The sequence below is a fragment of the Emiliania huxleyi genome, assembly GCF_000372725.1.
Source record: "Emiliania huxleyi CCMP1516 chromosome Unknown EMIHUscaffold_137, whole genome shotgun sequence".
Classification (NCBI taxonomy): domain Eukaryota; phylum Haptophyta; order Isochrysidales; family Noelaerhabdaceae; genus Emiliania; species Emiliania huxleyi.
The window spans coordinates 179,065-201,749 of NW_005201223.1; the positions used below are offsets into that span (position 1 = coordinate 179,065).

The 22,685-nt window shown below is 65.4% G+C and overlaps 4 protein-coding genes across 4 annotated transcripts; 3 read left to right on the plus strand and 1 right to left on the minus strand.

Moving 5' to 3' along the window:
* Positions 1–257: 257 nt before the first annotated feature.
* EMIHUDRAFT_110601 (hypothetical protein) lies at positions 258–2,123 on the plus strand (the record flags this gene model as incomplete). The annotated part of the gene is made up of 5 exons (XM_005788218.1): positions 258–587; positions 656–753; positions 1,043–1,097; positions 1,622–1,885; positions 2,004–2,123. 5 exons carry the CDS (start codon positions 258–260, stop codon positions 2,121–2,123), a joined length of 867 nt encoding a protein of 288 aa, XP_005788275.1.
* A 12,353-nt stretch (positions 2,124–14,476) lies between these two features.
* Positions 14,477–15,979, plus strand: EMIHUDRAFT_362861 (hypothetical protein). The gene is made up of 6 exons (XM_005788219.1): positions 14,477–14,714; positions 14,830–14,983; positions 15,075–15,182; positions 15,371–15,417; positions 15,521–15,579; positions 15,809–15,979. The coding sequence occupies exons 2-6, from the start codon at positions 14,920–14,922 to the stop codon at positions 15,939–15,941; spliced, it is 411 nt and encodes a 136-aa protein (XP_005788276.1). The 5' UTR covers positions 14,477–14,714; positions 14,830–14,919; the 3' UTR covers positions 15,942–15,979.
* A 1,580-nt stretch (positions 15,980–17,559) lies between these two features.
* EMIHUDRAFT_467332 (hypothetical protein) lies at positions 17,560–20,105 on the minus strand. The gene is made up of 11 exons (XM_005788220.1): positions 19,562–20,105; positions 19,393–19,446; positions 19,180–19,236; positions 18,925–18,967; positions 18,686–18,851; positions 18,575–18,611; positions 18,421–18,459; positions 18,337–18,350; positions 18,192–18,262; positions 17,940–18,040; positions 17,560–17,859 (listed from the first exon to the last, which is right to left on the minus strand). The coding sequence occupies exons 1-11, from the start codon at positions 20,021–20,023 to the stop codon at positions 17,692–17,694; spliced, it is 1,212 nt and encodes a 403-aa protein (XP_005788277.1). The 5' UTR covers positions 20,024–20,105; the 3' UTR covers positions 17,560–17,691.
* Positions 20,106–21,414: 1,309 nt separating this feature from the next.
* On the plus strand, positions 21,415–22,478 carry EMIHUDRAFT_440856 (hypothetical protein). The gene is made up of 3 exons (XM_005788221.1): positions 21,415–21,460; positions 21,529–21,717; positions 21,816–22,478. Exons 1-3 carry the CDS (start codon positions 21,424–21,426, stop codon positions 22,184–22,186), a joined length of 597 nt encoding a protein of 198 aa, XP_005788278.1. The 5' UTR covers positions 21,415–21,423; the 3' UTR covers positions 22,187–22,478.
* Positions 22,479–22,685: the final 207 nt, after the last annotated feature.

Genomic DNA, 22,685 nt, shown 5'->3' on the forward strand with positions numbered 1-22,685 from the left:
AAGCCAGTAGATCGGTTAGTTCGGGGTCGCCTCGTCGCGGCTTGGGATGATGTAACCCTTGCAGCGTGCACTTGGAGCACTTGGAGTGCAGTCATCAACCTCACATCCAGGGCCGGGGAGCTGAGAAGCGCACCCAGCGAGCCGGATGATCGGCATCGGGCTACGGGCTAGAGAGCCCTGACCCCTAGCTCTAATTGCTTGATTTGTTTTCGACACGCGTCGCTCGCTGGGGCGCGCTCGCGGCCCCGATCCGGTGTATGCGCCCGTTGCTGCAGGGCTTCCGCGGGTCGTGTACAGCGCGCGGCGGCGTGGCGGCCCACTCGCTGCCACTTCTCGCGCTGCGCGGCGGCGCGGCCGGCGCCGACGTCTCTCAGCTCGTGCTTGATGCGACCTTCTACCTGGGCACTGCGATGGCATCGATGGCGGGCACCATCACAGCAGGCTCGTGCGAGATGGACCTCTTCGGCTGCACGATCGTGGGCACGCTCACAGCCATCGGAGGCGGCACGATCCGCGACATCATCCTCGGCCGCACCGTCTACTGGCTGACCGACACGTCGCACCTCACCATCGCGCTCGCCGTCTCGGTGGGCATCTTCCTCACGTCACCGCCGGCTCGGTATGCGTGTCTTCACACCTCGCCTTGCTTGAGCAGGTCGCCATCTTCCTCACCTGGCCCGCCCTCGTCTCGCTCGGGCTGCGAGACTCGCACCTGGCCTTCCTGTGGAGCGACGCGCTCGGCATGCAGCACATGTGTGCGTCGTCGCAGACTGGTGGTGAAGGCTTCACCACTCACGATTGGTCGTCAGGCATGGCCTCCTCGTGCATCGTCGGAACGCACATCGGCTATGAGCGGACCGGCAAGGCGCCTCTCACACCTCGTACCTCGGCCGCACCTCGGCTGCACCTCGGCTGCACCGCGACTAGAAGAGAGAAGAGCAGCACCGCTTCTCCCCTCCACCGCGCTCTCCATGCCTCCCCATAGCCACAGCCGCCTCGCGCAGCCGCCTCCTCGACCCCTCCTCCTCCTCCTCGCTCCCAGGCGAAGATCGCGATCCTCTGCGGCGTGCTCACCTCCATCGGCGGAGGAGCGAGATGTCCCCGAGAGCTCGCCCAGAGTGGATCTCGCCGAGAGGAGATCTGTCTCGCCAACTCACAAAGGCCCTCTCTCCGAGGGCCACACAGAGACTGCCTCTTCTCTAGGGCGTCCTCTCTCTCACGCCCATGCCCCAACCCTGACCCCAACCCTGACCCTGACCCTGACCCCCCGACCCCCTGACCCTCTGGCCCCTGGCCCCCTGCCCCCCTGGCCCTCACAGGCATCATGCGCGACCTTCTCTGCCTCGAGCGGCCGCGCGCGCTGCACGCCGACCGATCGATGTGCGCCACACCTCAGCTCACCTCGCCCACACCTCGCCGCACCTCGCCCGCACCTCGCCCGCACCTCGCCCGCACCTCGCCCGCACCTCGCCCGCACCTCGCCCGCACCTCGCCCGCACCTCGCCCGCACCTCGCCCGCACCTCGGCCATATGCTTGGAGGGCAGGTACGCCACGCCGGCGCTGCTCGGCGCGCTGCTGTTTGTGCTGTTGAGTGGCGACAAGTACTACGCCGCCGCGGAGCCGACGTCGCCGGTCCCGCTCCCCGCCGGGGCGGAGTACTTTGTGCCGTGGCTCTTTTGCCTGCTGCTGCGCGCCGCCGCCTGGACCTTCCGGCTCGCGCTGCCCCACTGGGCCCGCAAGCGGCAGTCCATCTTCGACTTGCGCGGCGCGCCTCCCCCGCTCGAGGCGCAGCCCTCTCCGCGCCCCATCGCCCCATCGCTTTTCCCGCGCGCCGTGCCATGGACAGGCTCGCTCTCGCTCGAGCCGCAGAAGCCGCAGTTCCAGGTGGCGCTCACGCCGGCCGAAGGGCACAACTCCATCGCTGACCGGGCGGGGCTGGCCGCGGCCTCGCGCCTCTTGCAAGCCAGCGCCTCACTACTCACTATCCCCTGGCCGACATTAGGTGGGCCGGCTGCTGCTCGGGCCGAAGCAGAGGCGCCGCTTTGGCCTGCCGCAGCTGCTGGTGCCCAAGGGGCGGCGGGGGCGGCGGAAGGTGCCGCCGCCGGCCGACGAGTTCGACTAGAGCGGGGGATGCAAGAGCGCGCCTGTGCTCTCTCTGGGGGGGAAATAAAAGTGCACCAAAAGTTTTTCCTGGCCGGTGTGAATAGGCCCGCGGGTAGTCTCCCCCCATCCCCAGGGGGCCTCGGTCGCGGTCCAGGGCTCGCACCTCAACCTCTCACAGACCAGCGCATTAGCGCCATAGGACGTATTTTCTTCTCATAACAAGGCTGTGAATTTTCGTGTCTCCAAGCGAGGAATCGCGCCTCCCACTCTACACACTACCTCACCTAGTCGCACGATATCGGACGATGACGCGAGGATCGCTCGCTATTAATACCCCCAATATCGCGGCTCCCACAAGAACGGCCACGGCGACGTCAACGGTTCGGTCAAGCTCAAGGCGCACCGCGGTTTCTACCGCGACGCGATCTTTGTCAAACGCACAACAACTTCAACCTGCTGCTCCACGAGACGTTCGGCGGCGGCTTCTCGCCCACCGCTGTTCTCAAGCTGCGCCGCCTCGCGCGCAAGGTCGCGCGCGGCAGCGTTGACCGCACGGCCTACTCGGACGCCCCCAAGTACTCGCTGGCTCTCTTTTATGGTCCCACCATGGCGGCGGGGGCGGGGCGGGACCTGACGAGTAAACACCTCGTCTACCATGTGAATGCTGCTGGGCGGAGTCGGCAAGCACGCACATGCACATGCACATGCACATGCACATGCACATGCGCATGTGCATGTGCATGTGCATGTGCATGTGCATGTCATGTGCATCAGTGCATAACATGTACTGTGCCTATATGCACACACGTGTGCACATTCAGGCGAGGTGTTTGCACGCCAGGGGCGGGACGCCCTAATTAAAAAACAACTCATCGTCACTAGTGCGCCCGCGGCCGCTTCCCGAGCGCGCTCGTCGCGCATCCGCTCGTGGTGGGCCTGCCGTGCCCCGCCGCGTCCGGCGACGGCATCGATGCTGTCCGCCCGAGCGTGACTCGCAACTCCACGATTTGCCGTCCACGGCCAAACCGGCTCTCCCCACCAAACAAAGTTGAGTCCTCTCTCTCTAGAGAGAGATTTTTTCTTGCATTTTTGCTCCCGGCTAAGGGAGCAAGCAAGCCCACTCAACCCCAAGTACTCACCATTCTTACACTGGTGTAGCTTGTGCAGAGGCTGCAGCCTCTGCTGGGGCGGAATGCGCGGGGTTTTCGGCGCGATGCCCTCGGCGAGTACACGCTACTGCTGTGCCGCACGCTCTCCTGCGCGCGCGTGACGTGTGGGACGCGTGCGCTGCGCTCAAACGTCGCGATTTGGCGATAGGCGCTCGAGCCGGCGCACAGCGGATAGGTGCGCCGCGCAGGGGGGGTCGGAGGGGTGCGACAGGGGGCGTGGGTCGGGCGCGCACCGGCTGGCTCCGGGAGCGGCCGTCACGTCGAGGAGTGGGGCTGTCGGCGGCTCGAGCGCCGAGGCGAGCCGCTCTGCGGCGCCGCCGACAGCCCCTCTTCCGAGCCGGCGCGTGGAGGCGAGCCGCGGCCGGTGTCGCTGGTGCGGTGGCGGCGCAGCGTTTATCCCCCCCCCGCCCCCGCCCGCGCCCGCCCGCCCGCCCGCCCGCCCTCAGGCCTTGCCCCTCCGCAGGCGCGGGAGTGCTCGCCGGCCGCGGCAAGCACCTCCTACCTCTCCTCGCGCGTCAGGCAAGGTGGGGGCAAGCGTGGCGGCGCGGGACGCGCGGCGGCAGCGGCGAGCAGCCGAGCGCTCCGTGCGCGGTGAGGCGGCCGGGCGAGGGCGCGGCGGGTGACGGGGCAAGGGAGCAGCCGGGCGTGGAGCGGCAGAGCGCGCGTCTCTGGCTGACAGACGGAGCAGCGACACCGCGCCAGCGGTCGCTGCTCCGCCCCTCCGTCGCGCGCGCCGCGCGCGCGCTGCGCCCCTGCCGCCGCGCCCCCCTTCGCCGTCTGTTTCCCGCCGTATGGTGTGCGGTGCGCGCACGCGCAGCGCACACGGCAGCGGCTCCCCACCGGCCCCCCTACCCACCCCCGGTCGCGCCGCCGCCGCCGCCCCCGCCGCCGCCGCCGCCCCCACTGTAGCGTTTGGGGGGGGCGACTGGCGACGGCAAAAATGCAAGCCCCGCCCCTGGCCACTGTAGCAATACCAAACAACTTGATATTCATTCATACTTGTAAAATCACAAACAATCGACGCACGACGCGGGGCCGAGACGCACACCAAAAGGATCGGCCATTCCAACGGCCAGACCGCTCGCTTAGGATTGGCTAGACGAGCGGTCTACCTCGTACTCGTACTACCCCACGGCGGGGTATTCCATGGAGCGTGTCATCAAAACAAAATCTCGCGCGTCTGCACCCTTCTGCATCGGACCAAGGACAACAGAGCGACGCCCTTGCCCACCGTACCCGCTCAAGAGGCGCCCCGCCGCCGCCCTCGCCACTACCCTGTCCTCTGTCACCTGTCCTTGACACGCCCTCGACTCGAACTCAGACGCGTGCCACATGGTCGCGTTGCTGCTTTACGTCTTCGGCCAACGCGTCCGTCAGCCGCCAACTCTCAACCACTGCAGTCGAGCGGGCGTGTTTACGAACGGGGCTAGGGCGGCTCGTGAGTGCCTGTTCCCTCCACCGCTCTGGACTTACGTGTCGCCTTCGCCTCAGGGGATGCGCCTCCTGGTGTTCTGCTCGCCGTTTCTCGCTCTCATGCCCGGGCTCGTGCTGCTGGGGCGCGCCTTCACCAGCTGGCACCACCGCATACTGGTTGCGTGCATCGCGCTAGCCTGTGCACGAAGCGGTGCGCTGCGTGCCGAGGCTCCTCTCATCCACAACCACCCGCACTCCTCCCATCCCCTCCCGCTCCGGCCTCCCGTCTTAAAGGATTCCGCCTCGCGGCAACGTGCGGGACGACGCCGCACAAGGAGTCCGACTACTCCGGGCAGGCCAACGCGTTCCAGTGGTTTTATCTCGCCGTCGTCTGTCCGTGCTACATCACCTCCCTCTGTGCTGTCGCGAGCTACTCGCACCCGCTCTCACTGTGCGTGGCGTTGTTCGCTGCGATCTGGTTCAAGGTGGCGGTCTGCATGTCGCTCTGCCTCCACCGCTACGCCGCCCACGCCGCCTTCCAGTGTGAGGGCGCCACGCAGCTCGCGTGCGGGATCTTGGGGTGCCTCGCCTTTCAAGGTGGGCTGATGCGAGAGCCCCCGGCCTGCCCCACCCCACAGCTACAGCTGCTGGCCAGCTCATCGGGCGGGGAGTTGACTGTCAGGGGGCCCGCTCTGGTGGGCGGCAAAGCACCGCTCGCACCACAAGTACTGCGACGTCGACTCGCGCGACCCGCACTCTCCCGCTCTGATCGGAGACGCGAGGTGAGGCCCCCCCCCCCACACACACCACCTGCCCTTTGAGCCCGCCCACACTTCACTGCGGCTTAGATTGCTGGTAGAGCCTCGCAGGCACTGTACGGAGCTCACTAGTGCGGCTGGGTGCTGCCATGGTATGGCCTCAGCCCCCTTCCCGCCTCACTTGCCTGACGCTTGCCCCCCCGCCCGCCAGTGCTTTCACCTTCTTCATCGCGGGCGATTCGGACGACGCCTGTGCGCGGATGCAGGCCGTCGACGAGGACTTTGTCCCGGCGCGTGCCCTCTACCCGAGATATAGCTACGCCGAGACTCAGCCCAGATACAGCCGACACACAGCCGAGAGCGGAGGGAGGACTTTGTCCCGGCGCGTGCTCTCTACGCCCTCCCCAGCCCCTCTCGCCATCGCCGGCCCTGCAACCCCCTTCGCACCCTCGCGCCCTTGTTTTCCGCGCAGGCGCACGCAGACTCGCGCACCATGCGCTGGCTAGACACGTTCGGCGGCGTCCTCTTCCCGGCGCTTGAGTTCCTCGCCGCCTTCCAGCTCGGCGGAGACGCCGCGCTGTGGGTCAGCTTCTGCTCCTCCGCCCTCTGCCAGAGCGGCTCCCTCTGGTTCAACGGCGCGCCGCGGCGGCCCTCCTCGCGCCTCCGCCCAACCTCCACCCCCTCCCCCGCTGATCTCCAACCTCCCCCCCCGCCGCCCGCCCGCCCCTCCCCGCCGCAGTCAAGAACCACCCTCCGCACGGGGCACCCGAGTGCTCCGCCACGGCGCAGACCCCAGGTATCCTCGGCGTCCTCGCCGGCCGCGGCCGAGGCAGCGAGGCCATCACCGTCGTCTGCGACGCCGTGACGGCGCTGATTGCGCCCCTCGCCGGCGAGGGTACCCACGACCACCACCACAAATACCCCAGGCTCGCCGTGCGCCCCGGTGCCGACCTCTGTCGGTATGTGGTTGCCGCCGCGAGCGCCGCCGGCCTGATCCACAAGGTGCACTGGCTCGGACGAGTCGACGACTCGTCCAAGGCCAATTAGCGCGGCGCCCTCTCTCGCGCGCGCCCTCTTTTTAGCTCTGCCGGCCTCTGTACTATCGCCGTGCGCGCCGACAGAGGCGCCAGCGGTGTCTGTTACTGTTACACCATGCTGCCCCAGCTCTCGGGGGGCACCTTTGTCCAAATGCTAGTCCAAATGGAATGCAAACCGGTGTGTGTGATATTTTTCTGTCCCCGCTTTACGTGTCCTCGTCGTAACCTCTCGAGGGTCCGCTACGTGTACATGTACATGTAAAATGTGCACTCTTCGGTATAATGCGGCTTACCAAACGCCAGCAATACTGTAATAAACACTTCTCTCTAGGCGTAAGGGAAACCCATGGAACTGCCCAAACTCCAGACCGTACCTCAAACTGTGCGCGCCATCTTGCGGATCGCAGCGTGATGTCGGTCTCACCAGCAGCCGGCCTCAGAAACCCATCGCCTCCACCCACTCCTCGAGGGCGCGGAGGCGCGGCAGGAGGGCGAGGCTCTGCGGTTGCATCCCCGCCGCCTCCTCGAGTTGCCTATCCACAAGTGGGGGCACGGCGTGACGAGGCGCCGCCCGCCGCGTCCCGCCCGCCGCCGTCCTCGACTCTGCCTCAGGCGCGGGATCGGCGGCCCATCGCTCTCCAGCCCAAAGCGAGCCTACTCTTCACGCCGGCGCGCGTGAACGGCGTCCGACCTGCCGACCGCTCGCCCCCTCAAGCGCCAGCGAGGCCTCGAGAGCGAGGATCCGCGCCACGACACTGCCCCCGCCGGAGGGAGGAACGCCGGAGGGAGGAAGGCCGGAGGGAGGAATGGGCTCGCCCGCGGCTCGGTGCGCCGCGGGAGAGCTCGCCACCCTCGCAGCCGCCGCCTCCGCCTCGTCGGGCGCGGGCGGCGCCTGCTCGCAGGGAGAGGGGTGAAGAGCGCGTGAGTGCAGCGGCCTCCGCCTCCGCGCGGGCGGCGCCGAAAGCACGAAATTGACGAGGCCACGGAGCAGCTCCTCCTACTCGCGACGGGGAGCCGTGAGGAGAGCGTAGCAATGCGAGCGGAGCCAGCAGCCCACAGCGCGGCGCTCCTCCTCCGCTTCGCTGGCAGCCTTCTCCGCCTTGGCAGCCTCCGCCTCCGCCTCCGCTGCCTTCGCCGCCTCTGTCGCCTTTGCCGCCTCCACTGCCGCCGCTTGAGCCGCCACTCGCGCCATCTCCAGTCTCTCCGCCACCAGTCGCTGCGCCTCTAGTCGCTCCGCCGCCGCCCGCCGCACCGCCTCCTCTCGCTCAGCCTCCTCCACGGCCGCCACGGCCGCCGCCGCCGCCGCCGCCTCCGCCGCCTCCGCCCCATTCTCCTCCGCCTCCGCCGTCTGGACTGCGCCGCTCCGCTCCGCCTCCCGCTCCGCCTCCCACACCTGTTGACAGGGCAAGTGTGACAAGGCGCGGCTCACACGCCTCTCGTGGAAGCACCGCGTATTGCACCAGCCGCTCCCGCCTCTTCGCCTCTCGCCTCTTCGCCTCCCGCCGGCTCGCCTCCTCGCGCCGCCGCCGTGCTGCCTCCTGCACAGCGGCGTCGGCCGCCGCCTCCTCGCGCGCGGCGCGCTCCTGTTCACAGTGACCAGCCTGTGAGCAGCGCCTGCCCACAGGTCGCCGCCTCGGGCGCGCGGCGCGCTCCTTCGCCGCCTCCTCCTCGTGCCGCCGCCGCGCCTGCTCTTGCTGAAACGAGCTGAGCAGGCGGTCGTCGCGGCTCTGCCCGCGCCTCTCGTCGCGGCCAAGCAGCCCGTCCTGCGCGTTGCTCCAAGGCGTCGCGACGTGAGCTCCCGACACGATGCGCGGAAGCGCGACCTCCCCGCCCGCGGGCTCCTCCTCCCTCTCGTCGCCGTCGCTGCCCTCCGGCCCGCCCTCCTCGCCCGGCGGCGGTGACCGCGCACCCGAGGGCGGAGTCCGCGTCCGCTGGCGCCGATCCCCTCGCCCGCGTCGGCCGTCGCGCGCCTGCGCCGTCCCAAGATGAGCCGGGGTGAGCCGAGGTGGAGTCAAGGTGAGCCGAGGTGAGAACCAGCGCGCCTTTGCCCTCCGTTGCTCCGCCGCAACCAGCTCCTGCGCAGAGCGCGCCGCCGCCTCGGACCGCCAGCGCTGCGGCGCGCGCACCACCCACGCGGCGCGTGAGAGCGCCGAGAGGGCGGGCGGGGCGAGCTTGGCGTAGGCCGGCCGGTAGACTGAGCGCGCGAGCCGCGCGAGGAAGTCGCGGGCATGGCTTGCGGCGTCGAACAGGAAGAAGAGCGGGCGGAAGATTTGGAAGAGGGCTCCTTCCGGAAGGAAGAGACTCCCGACGTAGATCGCGAGCAGGGCCACCAGGAAGGCCGCGACCTCTGCTGCCAGTTCCTCTGGCGCTGTCACAGTCGAGTAGGCCTTCGTGTAGTCGGCGAACACCACCGCAAAGACCTTTGAGACGTAATGGGCGATCCACGAAGGAATGCCGAGCCAGTACAGCACAAATCCCGGAATGTGAAACGCAATGCACGCGCCAAACGCGGCCGATCTCTGGTGACTGTCCGAGCTCGTTAAGTCGTCCAACTGCTGCAGCGGCGACACGAAACAAAGAAATATCGAGGCGGATGAGGCCATTGCCAGGACGGGCGGCGGCTTGGCGAACAGGAGCTTGAAACCGATCGCAATCGACGCGTTGCTGAGGAAGTGAATGAGTATCCAATACACGAGAAGCAGGTAGGGGATCAGCGAGGCGACAAGGGGCACCCGGCTCAAGCGATTGAGCGTCGCCAGAGCTCCATCCCTAGCCTCGCCATCCGGCAGCCATTCAATCGCGCACAGCAATAGCCAGATGATTAGCGTGCTGAACGCCTGGACTGCGACAAACTCCCAGTTGACGCTGCCACCGCTGTGGAAATCGGCTGGCACAAATGACGCGACGGAGTCAACGATCCACGACGAGCCGCCCATCCACCAAAGCAGCAGGCCAGGGAGGTGGATAGCGAGCCCGCAAAGTAGCAGGTTTACGAGATTCACTTTTGCAGCTTGGCTCCGCATCTCCGCCGATGGGGCCCATTTCACGGCGGCGTCCGAGGCCGTCCACAAGCACACAGCGGCGCCAAGGCAGGAAGAGGACACGGCAAGGATCGGTGGTGGGTGGGTAAGAAGATACGCCAAATGGGGTGCGAGGAGCAAATTGTTGCTGACAATATCGAGCAGCCCCCAGCTGAAGCGGAGGTACGTCGTCATCAAGACCATGCCATGCCGTGGAGAGGCGAGGGGAAACTTGCACGCGTACCACGCGAGCAGCTCTAGGGCTCTCTCCACGTCGACCACGGTCAGCAGCAGCCAGATTGCTAGCGAGAAGATCATATCGACTCGGGGCAGCAAAAACGAACCAAGCAGGCCGTAGACGAGGATCCAGGTGTTTGGTGGAAACCCGAGGCCATTATCGAACCAGTAGCCGAGATCGAGGAGACTGTCGTGTTCGTTCGTCAAGAACAAGAGCCAAACATAGCCAACCGCTGCGTATTCGATGGTGAGCTTAAGGTACCCGACCCAGATGAGCGGCCCAGGGAGCAGCAGCAGCAGCACCTTGATCGGCACTTCGGCCGTGCTTTGGAAGAATAGTGGCATCGTTTCCAACTCCCTAGCGCGCATGGAGGCCGCCAGGAGTAGCACTCCCCCGCCCAGAGCGATCACGGCCAGGAAGCACCTGTCGAGCAGGTAAGCGCAGAGACCGTAGTTCACCCAGCACGTCACGCTCGGCATATTTCCCACAAGAATGAGTGTCGCAGCGACGCCGAGGGCGAACTCCTTCTCGCTAGCGAGGCCGACGGAGAGCCAGATGGCGTGCTGCAGCCAGCGGGACGCGCTGGTGAAGCGCGTGCGGGGGGAGTAGACCCAGCGGTTGCTGTCCCTAGGCGGCGCCGCCAGGGCCTGCACCGCCGCGCGAGCCAGCTCTGCCAGCTCGGGATCGGAGAGGCGCTCCCCCATCATACCGAGCTCCCGAGCTGAGGAGAGCGAGGTGGTGACAGAACCAAGTGGTGTGGCGGGGGGGTGGTGTAGCAGGTCGATGATGGCTCCTATCGGATCTCTACGCGATCGGATCGCTTCCGGTACTTTTGGGTTTGCCTGGATGCACCGAAACGTGGGCATCAACATCGGGTTGGCCATCGCATGCACGAGCGAGTATACTTGTACATCAGTGGCCATTTTTTCTTTGCTGCCGTGACCAACACCACGCCTCGGGTCGACGAGCGAGAGCATTAGCCGCTGCAGCACGACCGTACTGGGCGCCGCAGCCAACGCATGGCGAAAGTTCAGCACGAACGGCAGGTCCCAGTCGAACTGCCAGCCCCAGCAAGTCAAGGTGTACGACACTTGATCGAGCAGCGTCTCGGCGTCGGAAGCGGTCGTCTCGTTTGTCGTGTCGGATCCGCATCGACGACGCAAGGCTCTGTAGCACCAACGCACGACGAAGACGACGGCGGCAATCAAGTCCAAGAGGATGCAACCCGCCACGCCCGCGGTGTTGAAGAAGAACACGTGCACCAGCGCCATGAAGCAGAAGGATCGGGTGTAGACGGACGGCAACTCCGAGACATCCTGCCGTAGGAACAGCTCTGGGAGGTAGCTGGCGGTCGAAGTCTTGTACTGGTGCTGCCAGGCCAAAGTGGACTGGCACAGCGCGGCTTCGTGCGTCTTGCCGCTGCGGTCGCTCTCGTGCACGTACAACCTTCGCGGCAGGCAGGTGCGGGAGTAGAAGCTGGCCAGCGTCAAGAGCCACAGCCAGGTAGTCGCTGCGCTGGGGTAGGCCCAGACGGCAAAGTACGACAGCGCATCCTCCTCCTCCTCCGCGTCGAGGTCGTCGGGCCTCTGAGCTGCCACCGCCCGCTGGACTGACTCCCAAAAGGCCTGCTGGTTTGGCAAAGGCTGCGCGCCAATATTCTGCTCGCACAGCGCCTCGAAGTCTTGCTTCTCCAGACACCCATGGCACCGAAGGCCGCGCGTCGCGAGCCAGTTTCGTAAGGCGCCGAGGCCCAGCGTGCGGCAATCGTCGACGCCGTCGAGCTCGGCATTCACCTCATTCGCGTTGTTCTCCGCATCTCTGAGCGCCTTTGTCACCGCAGAGTGGCCGTACTTGTTCATCGCCCGCTTCACCGCTCGCGGCACCGACGGAGCGGTGGAGAAGATGACAGCGAGATCGTCAGCGAGATGTGCGTCGCTGTAGATGACAGACAGTCGCTCACTCGCCGCGTGCTCCGCCAGCGCAGCTCGCAGCCCGTCGAGTTGATGAAATGGAGCGTCGGGCCACGACGTCCGCCATTCGATGAGCTGCCATGAGAAGCTGGGAGTCACGAGCACCGCCCAAATCAGGAGCCACATCGCGGCTCTTGGGCCTGAGCTTTTGGCGCCGCGCCGCGCCCGAGGCAGAGAAGAAAAAATGGTGTTCGCCTCCTTACACAGCGTCTCTGCGTGGACTAGTGGCAAGCTGACCCACCAAGAGTGCCGTGCGTGCGCGAACCATGTGATGTCTCGTCGGGCAGTGCCCGATCAGAGGACAGTGAATCTGGACAGTGCTCATATGCATATCAAGCACGGCACCTACGCTGGGGTGCGGCGCGTTTTGACTTTAGCTTCACGGTGGTGTGGTAGATGTGATAATCGGTTCTAGTCAATAAATCAAAAGAACCATCAGAATCACTTTCTGATTCCTGGAAGGCGTGACTCCCGCCAGCAGCGGCGGGCTCGCCACAACAACTCCTTCGGAGCAATGAACGCGCCCCATGCGCACGGTCTACGCATACGCCACCGCCTCAACATCACCATCAGGCCCGCAGCGCAGGCAGCCTCCCCTATCGCGCCCATCGCGCGTGGCTTCTACTTCAAGGAACAAGGACCGGGTGCCCACCGGATTCGCAACCCCATTGTGAACGGCACACACCTCCGTGCGGCGCCGCCCCGTGTGCCGGGCCAAATGACGGCGTCGGGGAACGGCACGCTCCCCCGCAACGCGCCTCTTGCGTATCCTGCGGCCATGGAGGAGTTTGCAAAGTACCGCGCCGCCATCGACGCCAAAATAATGTCGCGGCCTCGGCGTGGGAAGGTGTGCTGCTTCAAGCTCCAGTCTGCAATTTCCTTCGATTGGCCTGACCCACTGCCCGCCTTCGACCGTCTTGCCTCCATGTCCCCCGACAGGCGCGCCGCCGCCGGGTGGCGGTGGGACCCCTCCCCTGCCCCTGGCACTGCCACGAACAAAACCTGTACCCCCCCCCCTCTATCTCTCTCGCAGGCGAGAGGGAAGCACAACTCAAGTTATGGGCTTGCCCATCCCGGAGTGGTTCGAACCCACACAAACCCGGAAGGTGATGGACGCGTCGTGTGGTGATCTCAGGCCCAGTGAGGTAGTGCGCCTGACCACTCCTGATCATGCTGACCAAGCTCCTTCTTGTAGCTCGATCGGTCACACCGCCATCGCCGTCGGGGAGAGAGGGGACGACACTGCTTCGGCAGCGTGCACCTCGATCCTGTACCGTATTTGTTATGACCCCCCCAATGAACACACCAGTGAGGGAGGGCGAGACGATCGAGGGGTCCCGTACCATGCGGAATCGACCCTATCAAGTGCTCAAGTGCTCAACAACGAGCTGCCGTGGAGCGTGGTGGAATAAGGTGCTTCTGCGGATGAAGCGCGACGCGATGCTTACCAAAAAGGCATGGCGGAGGCGGAGGCCGCCGCAGCCGCGCTCACAGCGCTCGGCGTCGCTCCGTAGGAGGACGTGACCGTCCATACGGTGAACGAGCTAGCGTGCGGGGAGAGCGGCATTGTCCACGGTGCGGAGTGCATTGCCGTTCTTAACGGAGTCGCGCTTAGGCGGCTCCGGTGGTGAGCTGAGCCCTGGCTGTCAGGCTGTCAGGTGCTGTCAGGTGATCTGTCAGGCTGTCAGGCACTGTCAGGCACTGTCAGGTGCCTCTGTCAGACCAGCTGTCAGGTGCTGTCAGTGCTGTCGGGTGCTGTCGGGTGCTTGTCTGACATCAGAGGGGCTCCGTAGCTGTCGGGTGCTGTCGGAGCTGTCGGGTGTTGCTGTCAGACGCTGTCGGAGCTGTCAGAGCTGTCGGGCTGCTGCTGCTGTCAGACGTTGGGCTGTTGCTGTCAGGTGCTGTCAGGTGGTGCTGTCGGGGTGCTGTCAGGCTCTGACACACACCAGCCACACTTATGACACTATCAAGAGGAGACCAGCAGGACTCTACTACACATACTCTGAGCCTCTCCTCCTTCACGGCGTGATCACGCCGGCGGCGGCGGCCGCCTGGGGAGCGCAGATGGCGGCGCAGGCGCAGGCGGCGGCGGCGGCAGCGCGGCACAGACGGCGGCGGCCACCCCCACCCAGACGCCGTAGGCATATGACTGTAGGGCCCCAGAAGGCTAGCTGGTAGCTTCATTTGTAGTAGCACAGCCGCCGGTGCTAGAGAGAGAGGTCCGCAGAGGTGGGGCGGGAGGGTTGAGAGAGAGACCCATGACCATCCCATGACTGCATGGACCACACTCACATATACATGTGTATGTCTTTGCATGTTTTGTTATACCCTCATGGGGCGCAAGAAAGAGGCTGCACGGCTGTGTACGGTCTGTGCTGCTGTCGGGCTGTCAGCGCTGCTGTCAGGCCACTGTGTGCTGTCGGGCTGTCAGGCAGCTAGCTGTCAGGCTGTCACGTTAGGGTCTGACAGCGACGGAGCCCCTCTGATGTCAGACTCTGCTGTCAGGCTGTCAGATACGTGCTGTCAGACTGTCAGAGAAAGTGCTGTCAACGCTGTCAGGCTGTCGGGCCCACTGTCAGGCGCTGTCCGGGTTTGCTGTCAGGCTGTCAGACCAGGGCTCAGGTGGTGAGCCGGTGTGTGTGCCAGTCCGCGCCAGTCCGCGCCCTTGCTTGTCGTGCCGTGTGGTGTGAGCACAGCCGGGGAGTAAGAAATCGCGGGAATAGGATTGGCACACCCGTCGGCTACAACTCTTTCTGGACGGCATGAGCGCCATCCTCCCAACCCGCCTCGTCACCACTGTGCTGCTCCGCTGTCAATCCGCCCGATTATCTACGTCAACACAGCCCTTGCGAATCGCCCTGCTTCTCGGCAGCACACGCACCGAGGGTCCTCCCAAGCCGGCCAACGTCGGTGCCCGTGTCGGTGCGTTTGCGGCGGCTGCACTGACCGGCCTCGGCCACACCGTCGACACGGTGGACCCGATCGTGGAGGAGCTTCCGCTTTTGGTCCGCGCGTGCCATGCATCATGCAGAAGCGACACGCTTGCCCACCCGCCCGATCCTCACGCCAGTCGCACACCGCTGCACGCTCAACCCATCACCGGCTTCTCCCCACGGCCAGGTGAAGCCGCAGTTCGCGTACGCGGCGGGCAAGGCGCCCCCCTCGCTCGACGCGCTGTACGACCGCCTCCTCGCCGCCGACGCCTATGTCATGGTGACGCCCGAGTACAACCACGCGCCCTCACCCGCCCTCGTCAACATCCTCAACCACTTCGGTCGCCGCCACACGCTGCCTGGCTCCCGTTCAAGACACGCACATATTACATGCACAGCATTGTCCGACACGAACGCGTCCGACCCCCGCAGGGTCGTCCGTCTTCTCCTTCAAGCCCTCCGCCATCGTCTCGTACTCGCAGGGCCAGTGGGGAGGCTGCCGCGCCGCAGTCGGGCTGCGCCCCATCCTGAGCGAGCTCGGCGAGATGCAGCCGAGATGCAGCCGAGATGCCGAGACGAAGCCGAGACGCCGAGACGAAGCCGAGACGCCGAGACGAAGCCGGGATCGGGCCGAGATCGAGCCGAGGTCGAGCCGAGATTGGGGTGGAGCCGGGCTGCAGATGGCTACCTCTCGCCCTCACCAGCCCTGGCCCACACGCCTCCTCCAGGCTGCCTTCCAGTCTCCGCGATGGTGCACGTGCCGCGGGCGCACCAGGTGCCGACCATCCTCACCCACACACCCGCCTGCCCGCCCGCCTTCGCCGCACCTCCCGCCGAGGTCTGTCAGCGGACGGCGCGGCCCGTGTTCCCCCGGGCAGGTGCTCGACGAGACGGGGACCCCGACGGGCGGGGCAAAGGAGGCGGAGCGGTGGCACGGGCGAGCGACCCCGCCCGTACTCTCCACCTCGCATACACCTCGGTTGTACCTGCACCTCGGCTGCACCTCGGCTGCACCTCGGCTGCACCTCGGCTGCACCTCGGCTGCACCTCGGCTGCACCTCGGCTGCGCCTCGGCGCGGCTAGTTGGCTCGTAGGAACCCACCAGACAGACACGGCCGCGATCTGGCCGAGGAGTCGCCGAGGATTAGCCGAGGGGACGTTGGTAGGTACGCGCACCGCACGTGGTCGCAGCTTCAGTGGTGGGGGACTGCCGCAAAGCTGCACAAGCAGAGTAACGACCCCTTCGCTGCGTCGCCCGCCTTCCTGTCCGATCCGGCGCAGAGGAACGCCGCCGCGTGACCGGCGGGGGAGGAATGGGCCCGGTGGGGTGGGGCAGGCGCGTTGCGAGAGAGGGCCTGAGTTGGCAAGTTGCTACTTGAAGATTATCGCGGAAGAAAACATTTACTACATGCTCGGCTCTGTAATCTATGCGCACAGACACGTCGCCGCCAACCCGCCTCCTCGACCTCCCCACGGAGCTTCTCGAGCGCGCCTTCTCTCGCTGCGACAGCCCCTTCGACATCGCTCGCGTCGAGGCCGTCTCGCTTCTCTTCCACGCCTCGCTCGCGGAGGAGGGCCTCCGCTTGTGGGCGCGAGAGCGCGGCTTCGAGCTGCCGGCGCAGCCGGAGGACGAGAGCTGCACCGTGCGGTGGCTGTGCTTCGCTGCGCTCCTGTGCGAGGCTAACCCGCCGGCGAGGGCGGCGGCAGGCGATCGGCACAGCCTCTTCATCGACGGCGAGGGGCGGCTCTCGTCGTGCGGCTGCGCCGCTAGCTGGGCCACCCCAGGCCTCCTTGGACACGGCGAGGGCGTGACGCGGCTCAATACGCCGACGCGCCTCCCCTCTTCGCTGGGCGACGAGCGCGCCGTGAGCGTTTCGGTTGGAGGATACCACAGCCTCGCCCTCACCGCCGGCGGCGCCGTCTGGAGCTGGGGCTCGGGGAGAGCCGGCCGGCTTGGCCACGGCGACGAGCAGAGCCAGTGGCAGCCGAAGAAGGTCGAGGCCTTGGCTGGCCAGCGCGTCCTCACCTTATCGGCTGGAGGGGCTCACAGCCTCGCCGCCACCGCCGACGGCACCGTCTGGAGCTGGGGCGGTGGGGACTGGGGCAAGCTGGGCCACGGCGACACCCAGAGCCAGCTGCTGCCGAAGAAGGTGGAGGCGTTGGCTGGCCAGCGCGTCGTCGCCGTATCGGCTGGGTTGCAGCATAGCCTCGCCCTCACCGCCGACGGCGCTGTCTGGAGCTGGGGCTGGGGAGGCTTTGGCGAGCTGGGCCACGGCGACGATCAGCAGCTGCTGCTGCCAAAGAAGATCGTGGCATTGGCTAGCCAGCGCGTCGTAGCTGTCTGGGCTGGATGGTTCCATAGCCTCGCCATCACCGCCGACGGCGCTGTCTGGAGCTGGGGCGATGGAGGGGAATGCCGGTTGGGCCACGGCGACGAGCAGGACCAGTGGCAGCCGAAGAAGGTCGACGCCTTGGCTGGCCAGCGCGTCATCGCTGTGTCTGCTGGGGCTCGCCACAGCATCGCCCTCACTGTCGAAGGCACTGCCTGGAGCTGGGGCAGTGGAGATGATGGCCAGCTGGGCCACGGCGACGAGAAGATCGACCGGCTGTTGCCGAAGAAGATCGAGGCCTTTGCTGGCCGGCGCGTCGTCGCTGTCTCGGCTGGAATGGCGCACGGCCTCGTCCTCTCCGCCGACGGCGCTGTCTTTACCTGGGGCGAGGGCCGCCACGGCTGCCTAGGCCACGGAGAGGACCTGTCGAAGCAGCTGCTACCCAAGAAGATCGAGGTGTGGGCGCCGGGGCAGTGATGAGATGACGGGTCTCGTGCGCAAAGGCGAACACACAGGCTGTCACACACGCCACGAGAACGGTCGAGCGAGACCGGCCCGCCGATTTTTTCTACATTTTAGCGACTGCTCCCTTAAAAAGCCGTAATTTACTCCAGAGAGCGAGGCTATCTTTCCGTGCGCATGGTCCATGGAGGAGTAATAGGGGTGAGGGTGAGAGCTGAGACCGATCGGCTGTCGCTCCGGTCTTGTGAGATGAGTGATCAGTCGTACCTCCGGTCTCGCAGCGCCTCCTTCGCCTTGCTGCGCGACTCCTCCGACTTTTCGCGGTCGCCGAGCCAGTACGCGAGCACAGCGTCGCCCGTCAGCGGGCCGGTGGTGCACCGCTCGGCGCGCTGCCCGCGCGGCTTTGGCACGTCTCGCAAGTGCGCCTACCAGAAGGGAGTCGCGGGGGCGGGTCAGAGGCGGCACTCTCTCCGCCCCCTGCTCTGCCCCTCAAGAGCCGGCGCGCCAGCTCTGGGCCGTCCAGCGCGTCGGGCGCCCCGGGCGTCACGGGCCGGGAGATCAGGGGCCGCTTCATGTGCGCGGGAGGGATCTCGGTCTGGTTCTTGCCTAGAGGGGGGTGGGGGGAGCTCGGGCTCAGAAAGGGGGGGGGGGGGGATCCACGTCCGGCTCTTGCCGAACTGTTCACGTCGGCGAGACCCCGCCGCCAAACGGCGAGGCGCAGCTTGGCGCGTCTCGGCACATCTCGACTAGTCTTTGCCAAACTTGACGTCGGTGAACCCGCCGCCAAACGGCGAAGCACGCCAACGGCCGCGCAGCTCGTAGGTCGGCCTGCCGGACGTGTGTCGCGGACGTGTCGCGGACGTGTCGTGGGCGTGTCCTCTGCAGCAGCTCCTCGGCTGGGCCTGCCCTCGTCGCGCTCGAGCACCTGTTCACAGCGGAGGCTGTGAGAGAGCGTGAGCCATCGGCCGGCCTCGTTTTGTGGTTGGCTCGAGCGCCCAGATCTCGCAGTTGGAAGGGTTCCAGACCTGCTCCAGACATGGCCCGAGGAGGTCTGGCCGAGGTCTAGCCGAGGTCTAGCCGAGGTCTAGCCGAAATCGGCCGAGGCCTGGCCGAGGTCTGGCAGCTGGTCGGGTGGCGCACCTGCTCGAACTCGGTGACCGTCCAGCGCAGGTAGCACCTATGGTTTCAGTTGTGTGCCGATGACTACCTAAGGCTCAGATTGCTCGACGGCCCTCCAGCGTAAGGCTGCACATGCAAAAGATGCGCATCAGCAGCCCGTGTGTCACCAGCACGTAGTTCTGCGGAGGCGGCGCCGCCGGCTCGTGCGCCGCCCTGCCGTCGTCGAAGTAGTCTCGCTCGGTCATTGTGCGGAAGAGGTAGGTGATGAAGGAGGCCATCCGGTCAAACACGTCCGTGCCTGCGGGAAGGGCACCAAGGCGGCTCGGAAGAGGCTCTAGGCCTGCCATCCAAATGCGGAAGGCAATCCGCGCCTGCCTCGCCGTCGGGGAAGCGGTAGTAGAAGCGGCCAAACACCTGGCGGCAGTGTCGTCCGCGGAGTTGGCTTGTGTGTTTGTGCTCGAAAAGGCCGATCGGGGTTCGACCGTCGCTCTCCCTCGCTCTCCCTCGCTCTCCCTCGCTCTCGCTCTCGCTCTGCCTCTCGCTCTCGCTCTCGCTCTCGCTCTCGCTCTCGCTCTCGCTCTCGCTCCCGCTCGCTCCCGCTCCCGTTCCCGCTCCTCTCCAAACACCTGCCGCTCCGCGAGGACGCGGCTCATCTGCGCGTCGTCCTGGAAGTTTCCGAAGTCCTGCCGGACGGAAGGGAGGGGCAGGCGGCAGGCGTGGAGAGGCGAGGTGTGCTGTGGGTGGTAGCCGGCAGGGAAGAGATCAGGCGAGGAGCCGTCTCGAAGCGGTCTCTCGGGGCAGCCTCGGGCGCTCTCGGAGCAGTCTCGGCACGGTCTTGCCTGCTCGCGCAGCCGCGGCTCGGAGGAGAGCTGGACAGTCTGCGAGTCGAAGGCCTGTGAGGTGGCGACGACAGAGGTGAAAGAGGTGAGAGGGTGAGAGAGGAGAGAGGGGTGAGGGAGGTGAGAGGTGGGGTGTGTGTGAGGCGTGGTAGGCTGTGGGAGGCGTCACCTGCAGCAGCGCCAGCAGGGTCTGCCGCGCGCGCAAATACGGCGAGTAGAAGCAGCGGATCGACTCGTTCTTGACGAGCTCCCGGATCTGCAGCCCCGCCACCACGCCCTGCGCCCACCCCACCTCGGTCAGCGCAATCTGGGAGTCGGGTGTGCTCTGGTACGCAGTCCGGTTGACGTTGCCCTCCGATTGGCCGTGCCGCACGAGGATGATGCGCTTCGGCCGCCGCAGCTTGCCCTCGCGCCGCGCACGCAGCCGCACCTCGAGCTGGTCCGCCAGCCAGTCGAGCGGGTCGAGCAGCTGCGGCGGCGGAGAGCGGAGCCGCCGCCTTGGTGGCGCTGCGGCAGCGGCGAGCGGCCTGAGCGTGCTGCTGCCAAAACTCAAGCCTGGCATCGGCCGCAGGCCCGCCGCCACGGCAAACGTCGCGGCAAGCACGCATCGTATCGCGCTCCGCGCCGGCATGCCTCCCTGATCGGAGGCTGATGCTGCAGCGGTATTCTAGCTCAGGCTGCGGTTGGCCGAAGGGTCAGGCCCGGCGGAGCTGTGAGCCAGCATGAGGCAAAGGGCTGAAGCTCCTGGAGAGATCGCGGGGGGTTGGGGGGGGCCCGTCGTCAAGCTGTTTTGGGGTAGGGACTAGAGGACCCCTGCGCGGGCCCCGCCCCCCCCTCGCTGGGGGCGGGGCCCTTGCGAAGGAGAAGAGGCCAAAATTGTACAGCAGCAGACGACGGACAACGAAGCAGTCGTCTGGGGAACGAGAGGAAGCCGGGGAAGACGACTCCGACCGAGGAGGACGAAACACCAGTGGTAATCCCGCCGTCAGCTGTCACGATATACCCTTAAGTGAACCCCAGTGCCAACACCGACCGTTGAGGTTCAAGTGCTCGAAACGAGAGTGGACCTGAGCAACGACATGACTTGGAGCATGGAGGCAAATGATCGGAGTGGGAGTCAGAAATGTGGTCCTTGCGCGAGGGGGAGCTCGATAAACTCGAGGGGCCAAATTATGCCGCGAGGAGGGCGGAGTTACGCAGAGAGGCGAGAGAAGCAGCGAGAGCAAGGGATCGGCAGACGGCAGCGGCGTTTCAGAACGAGGCCGAGGAGAGCGATGAGTCAGAGGATGAAACAGCAGGAGAGAGAACGAGGACGAGAGTGGGAAGAACGAGAGGTGGCATGAAGGTCGCTGCGAGAATTGGTGAGAAACTGCGAAGAGAGAGATAGGAAGTGGTAGACGCCCGAGGGTGGGCGACGGCTAGCACCACACACTCCTCTCCTTAAAATCCCTGTGTGGTGGCGGCGTGCCGTCCTCCCATCCCTCCCTTGGGTTGTCTGTTTTCTTTCTTTCTTTCTTTTTCTACCCTCCCTTGGGTTATCTTTTTCTTTTTTGTGGTTCTGTGTGTCGCTCCTGTGTGACCGCCACCGTGTACCGCCCATCTTGCGTCCACCCATCCGCGCTGTTCACCTTTGAACATACGGCTTTAGAGAGAGAGAGAGGAATTCTGGATGGGAGAGAGCCATTGTTTGTTTGTTTTCTGGATGGGTGCCTGCTCACGAATCCGACAACAAACTGTTTGGTATTGAAGGGATGACGTGTGAGTGTTAGAGTTGTTTGTTTGGTATTGCTAAAAATCTCTCTCTCTCTCTCTCTCGAATCCGACCGTAAATGCTCCCGACTAGGCGCAAGGCTTGCTGTTCACGCACGCCCACCGGACCAAGTGTTCACACGGATTCGGGAAATAAGATTACCAAAGGACGCTCACTATGCTGAGAAGCCGTTCAACACACCTTAGGTAATTGCGCGGAATCGAAAACTTTCTGCCGCCGTGGGCAACCTTCCTTAGATCCGAAATACGGAGTTCGAGTCCATGGCTGCTGGCTTGACTTTTGCTACGCTTCTCTCGGGTGCCGCTCGCCACTGCTCACCACCATGCCACACACCTCTGCCCGCGACTTCTCCTCTCAACCCTCAGGTCTCCTCGCTCCGAACCGCATGGCAAACCTCAAGCAGGCCACGACAAACGCAGTTAAGCGCTCGGCGGCAGTTCGCCGCCACGGCAACGTGCAGCTGTCCGGCGAGTGGGTGCTCGACACTACAAAGTCGTCGCACGGAGCGCTTCGCCCGTTTCTTATCGCGTGCGGGGCGCCTCGCGTCTTTGCCGGTGGGACCTCTCACCCGGCTCCGCCCACCACCACTCATCGGCGTCGTAGGGCCCAGTCAAATTCACTAACCGCGTCGTCCCCACTCGCTCGACGGCAGGCCCGCTCGCGCGCAAGTTCGACAGCGATCATCTCGTGCTCAAGGCGGAGGGCGACGAGGTCACCATCGAGACGCCGCGCTCGGGGTGGAGCCTGCCGATCAAGCTCCAGACCGACGCGACCTATTCCCGCCACAAGGAGACCATCGTCGCCACGCCGCGCGGACCCCAGCGCGCATCGCTGGTGACGGCGTCGCATGCCCCGATGGCGGTCGAGATCATCAAGCTCGGGCCCTCGGAGGGAGAGTTCGTCACCGAGCACTATGTCACCACGGACGATGGAAATCTCGAGCAGCAGCTGACACACCGCGCTGCCGACGGGAGGACCGAGGTGGTTGTGCGCCGCGTCTTCAAGCGCGTGGCGTCCGTCTGACGCCCGCAGCCGGCAACCCCGTCCATATGAGCCGGTGGGAAGCCTGTCTGTCGCTCGGGGCCTACGAGCACTGGGCAGCAGACTCCACTGCTGGCGCTGGCGCACCTTCTACTATGTGCCACCCGCCACTGCTCAAAGTGTTGACATGCTCTCCTCATTAGTCTGACAGTAGTACGTGCGATCTTGTCGATCAGGTTGGTTGTTGAGATGTGTACATGACGTGGAGTAATGTGAGGCGTGTGTATAGTCTGATGAGAAGTATTACGTGGCTTTCTTTCTTTTGCCTGCTGTGAGAAAAGAATTTAACAAAGACAGAAAGAAACAAAACACACAACCCAAGGGAGGGATGGTGAGGTGTGTGTCTGAGTCTGTCTGTCTATCACACACACACACACACACACACACACACACACACACACACAAACAAACACACACACACACACAAACACACACACACACACACACACACACACACACACACACACACACACACACACAC

Excerpts from the sequence above, each read along its gene's own strand:
- EMIHUDRAFT_467332 (XM_005788220.1), bottom strand. The coding sequence starts at position 20,023 with ATGCCGGCGCGGAGCGCGATACGATGCGTGCTTGCCGCGACGTTTGCC. Across the intron at positions 19,237-19,392 it reads AGCCGCGGCTGCGCGAGCAG|GACTTCGGAAACTTCCAGGA; the intron begins GCAAGACCGTGC and ends TCCGTCCGGCAG. Across the intron at positions 18,852-18,924 it reads CTTCCCCGACGGCGAGGCAG|GCACGGACGTGTTTGACCGG; the intron begins GCGCGGATTGCC and ends CCCTTCCCGCAG.
- EMIHUDRAFT_440856 (XM_005788221.1), top strand. The coding sequence starts at position 21,424 with ATGGCTGCTGGCTTGACTTTTGCTACGCTTCTCTCGG. Across the intron at positions 21,461-21,528 it reads TTTTGCTACGCTTCTCTCGG|GTCTCCTCGCTCCGAACCGC; the intron begins GTGCCGCTCGCC and ends CTCAACCCTCAG. Across the intron at positions 21,718-21,815 it reads GGCGCCTCGCGTCTTTGCCG|GCCCGCTCGCGCGCAAGTTC; the intron begins GTGGGACCTCTC and ends GCTCGACGGCAG.
- EMIHUDRAFT_362861 (XM_005788219.1), top strand. The coding sequence starts at position 14,920 with ATGGTGACGCCCGAGTACAACCACGCGCCCTCACCCGCCCTCGTCAAC. Across the intron at positions 15,418-15,520 it reads ACGTGCCGCGGGCGCACCAG|GTGCTCGACGAGACGGGGAC; the intron begins GTGCCGACCATC and ends TCCCCCGGGCAG. Across the intron at positions 15,580-15,808 it reads GAGGCGGAGCGGTGGCACGG|GTACGCGCACCGCACGTGGT; the intron begins GCGAGCGACCCC and ends GGACGTTGGTAG.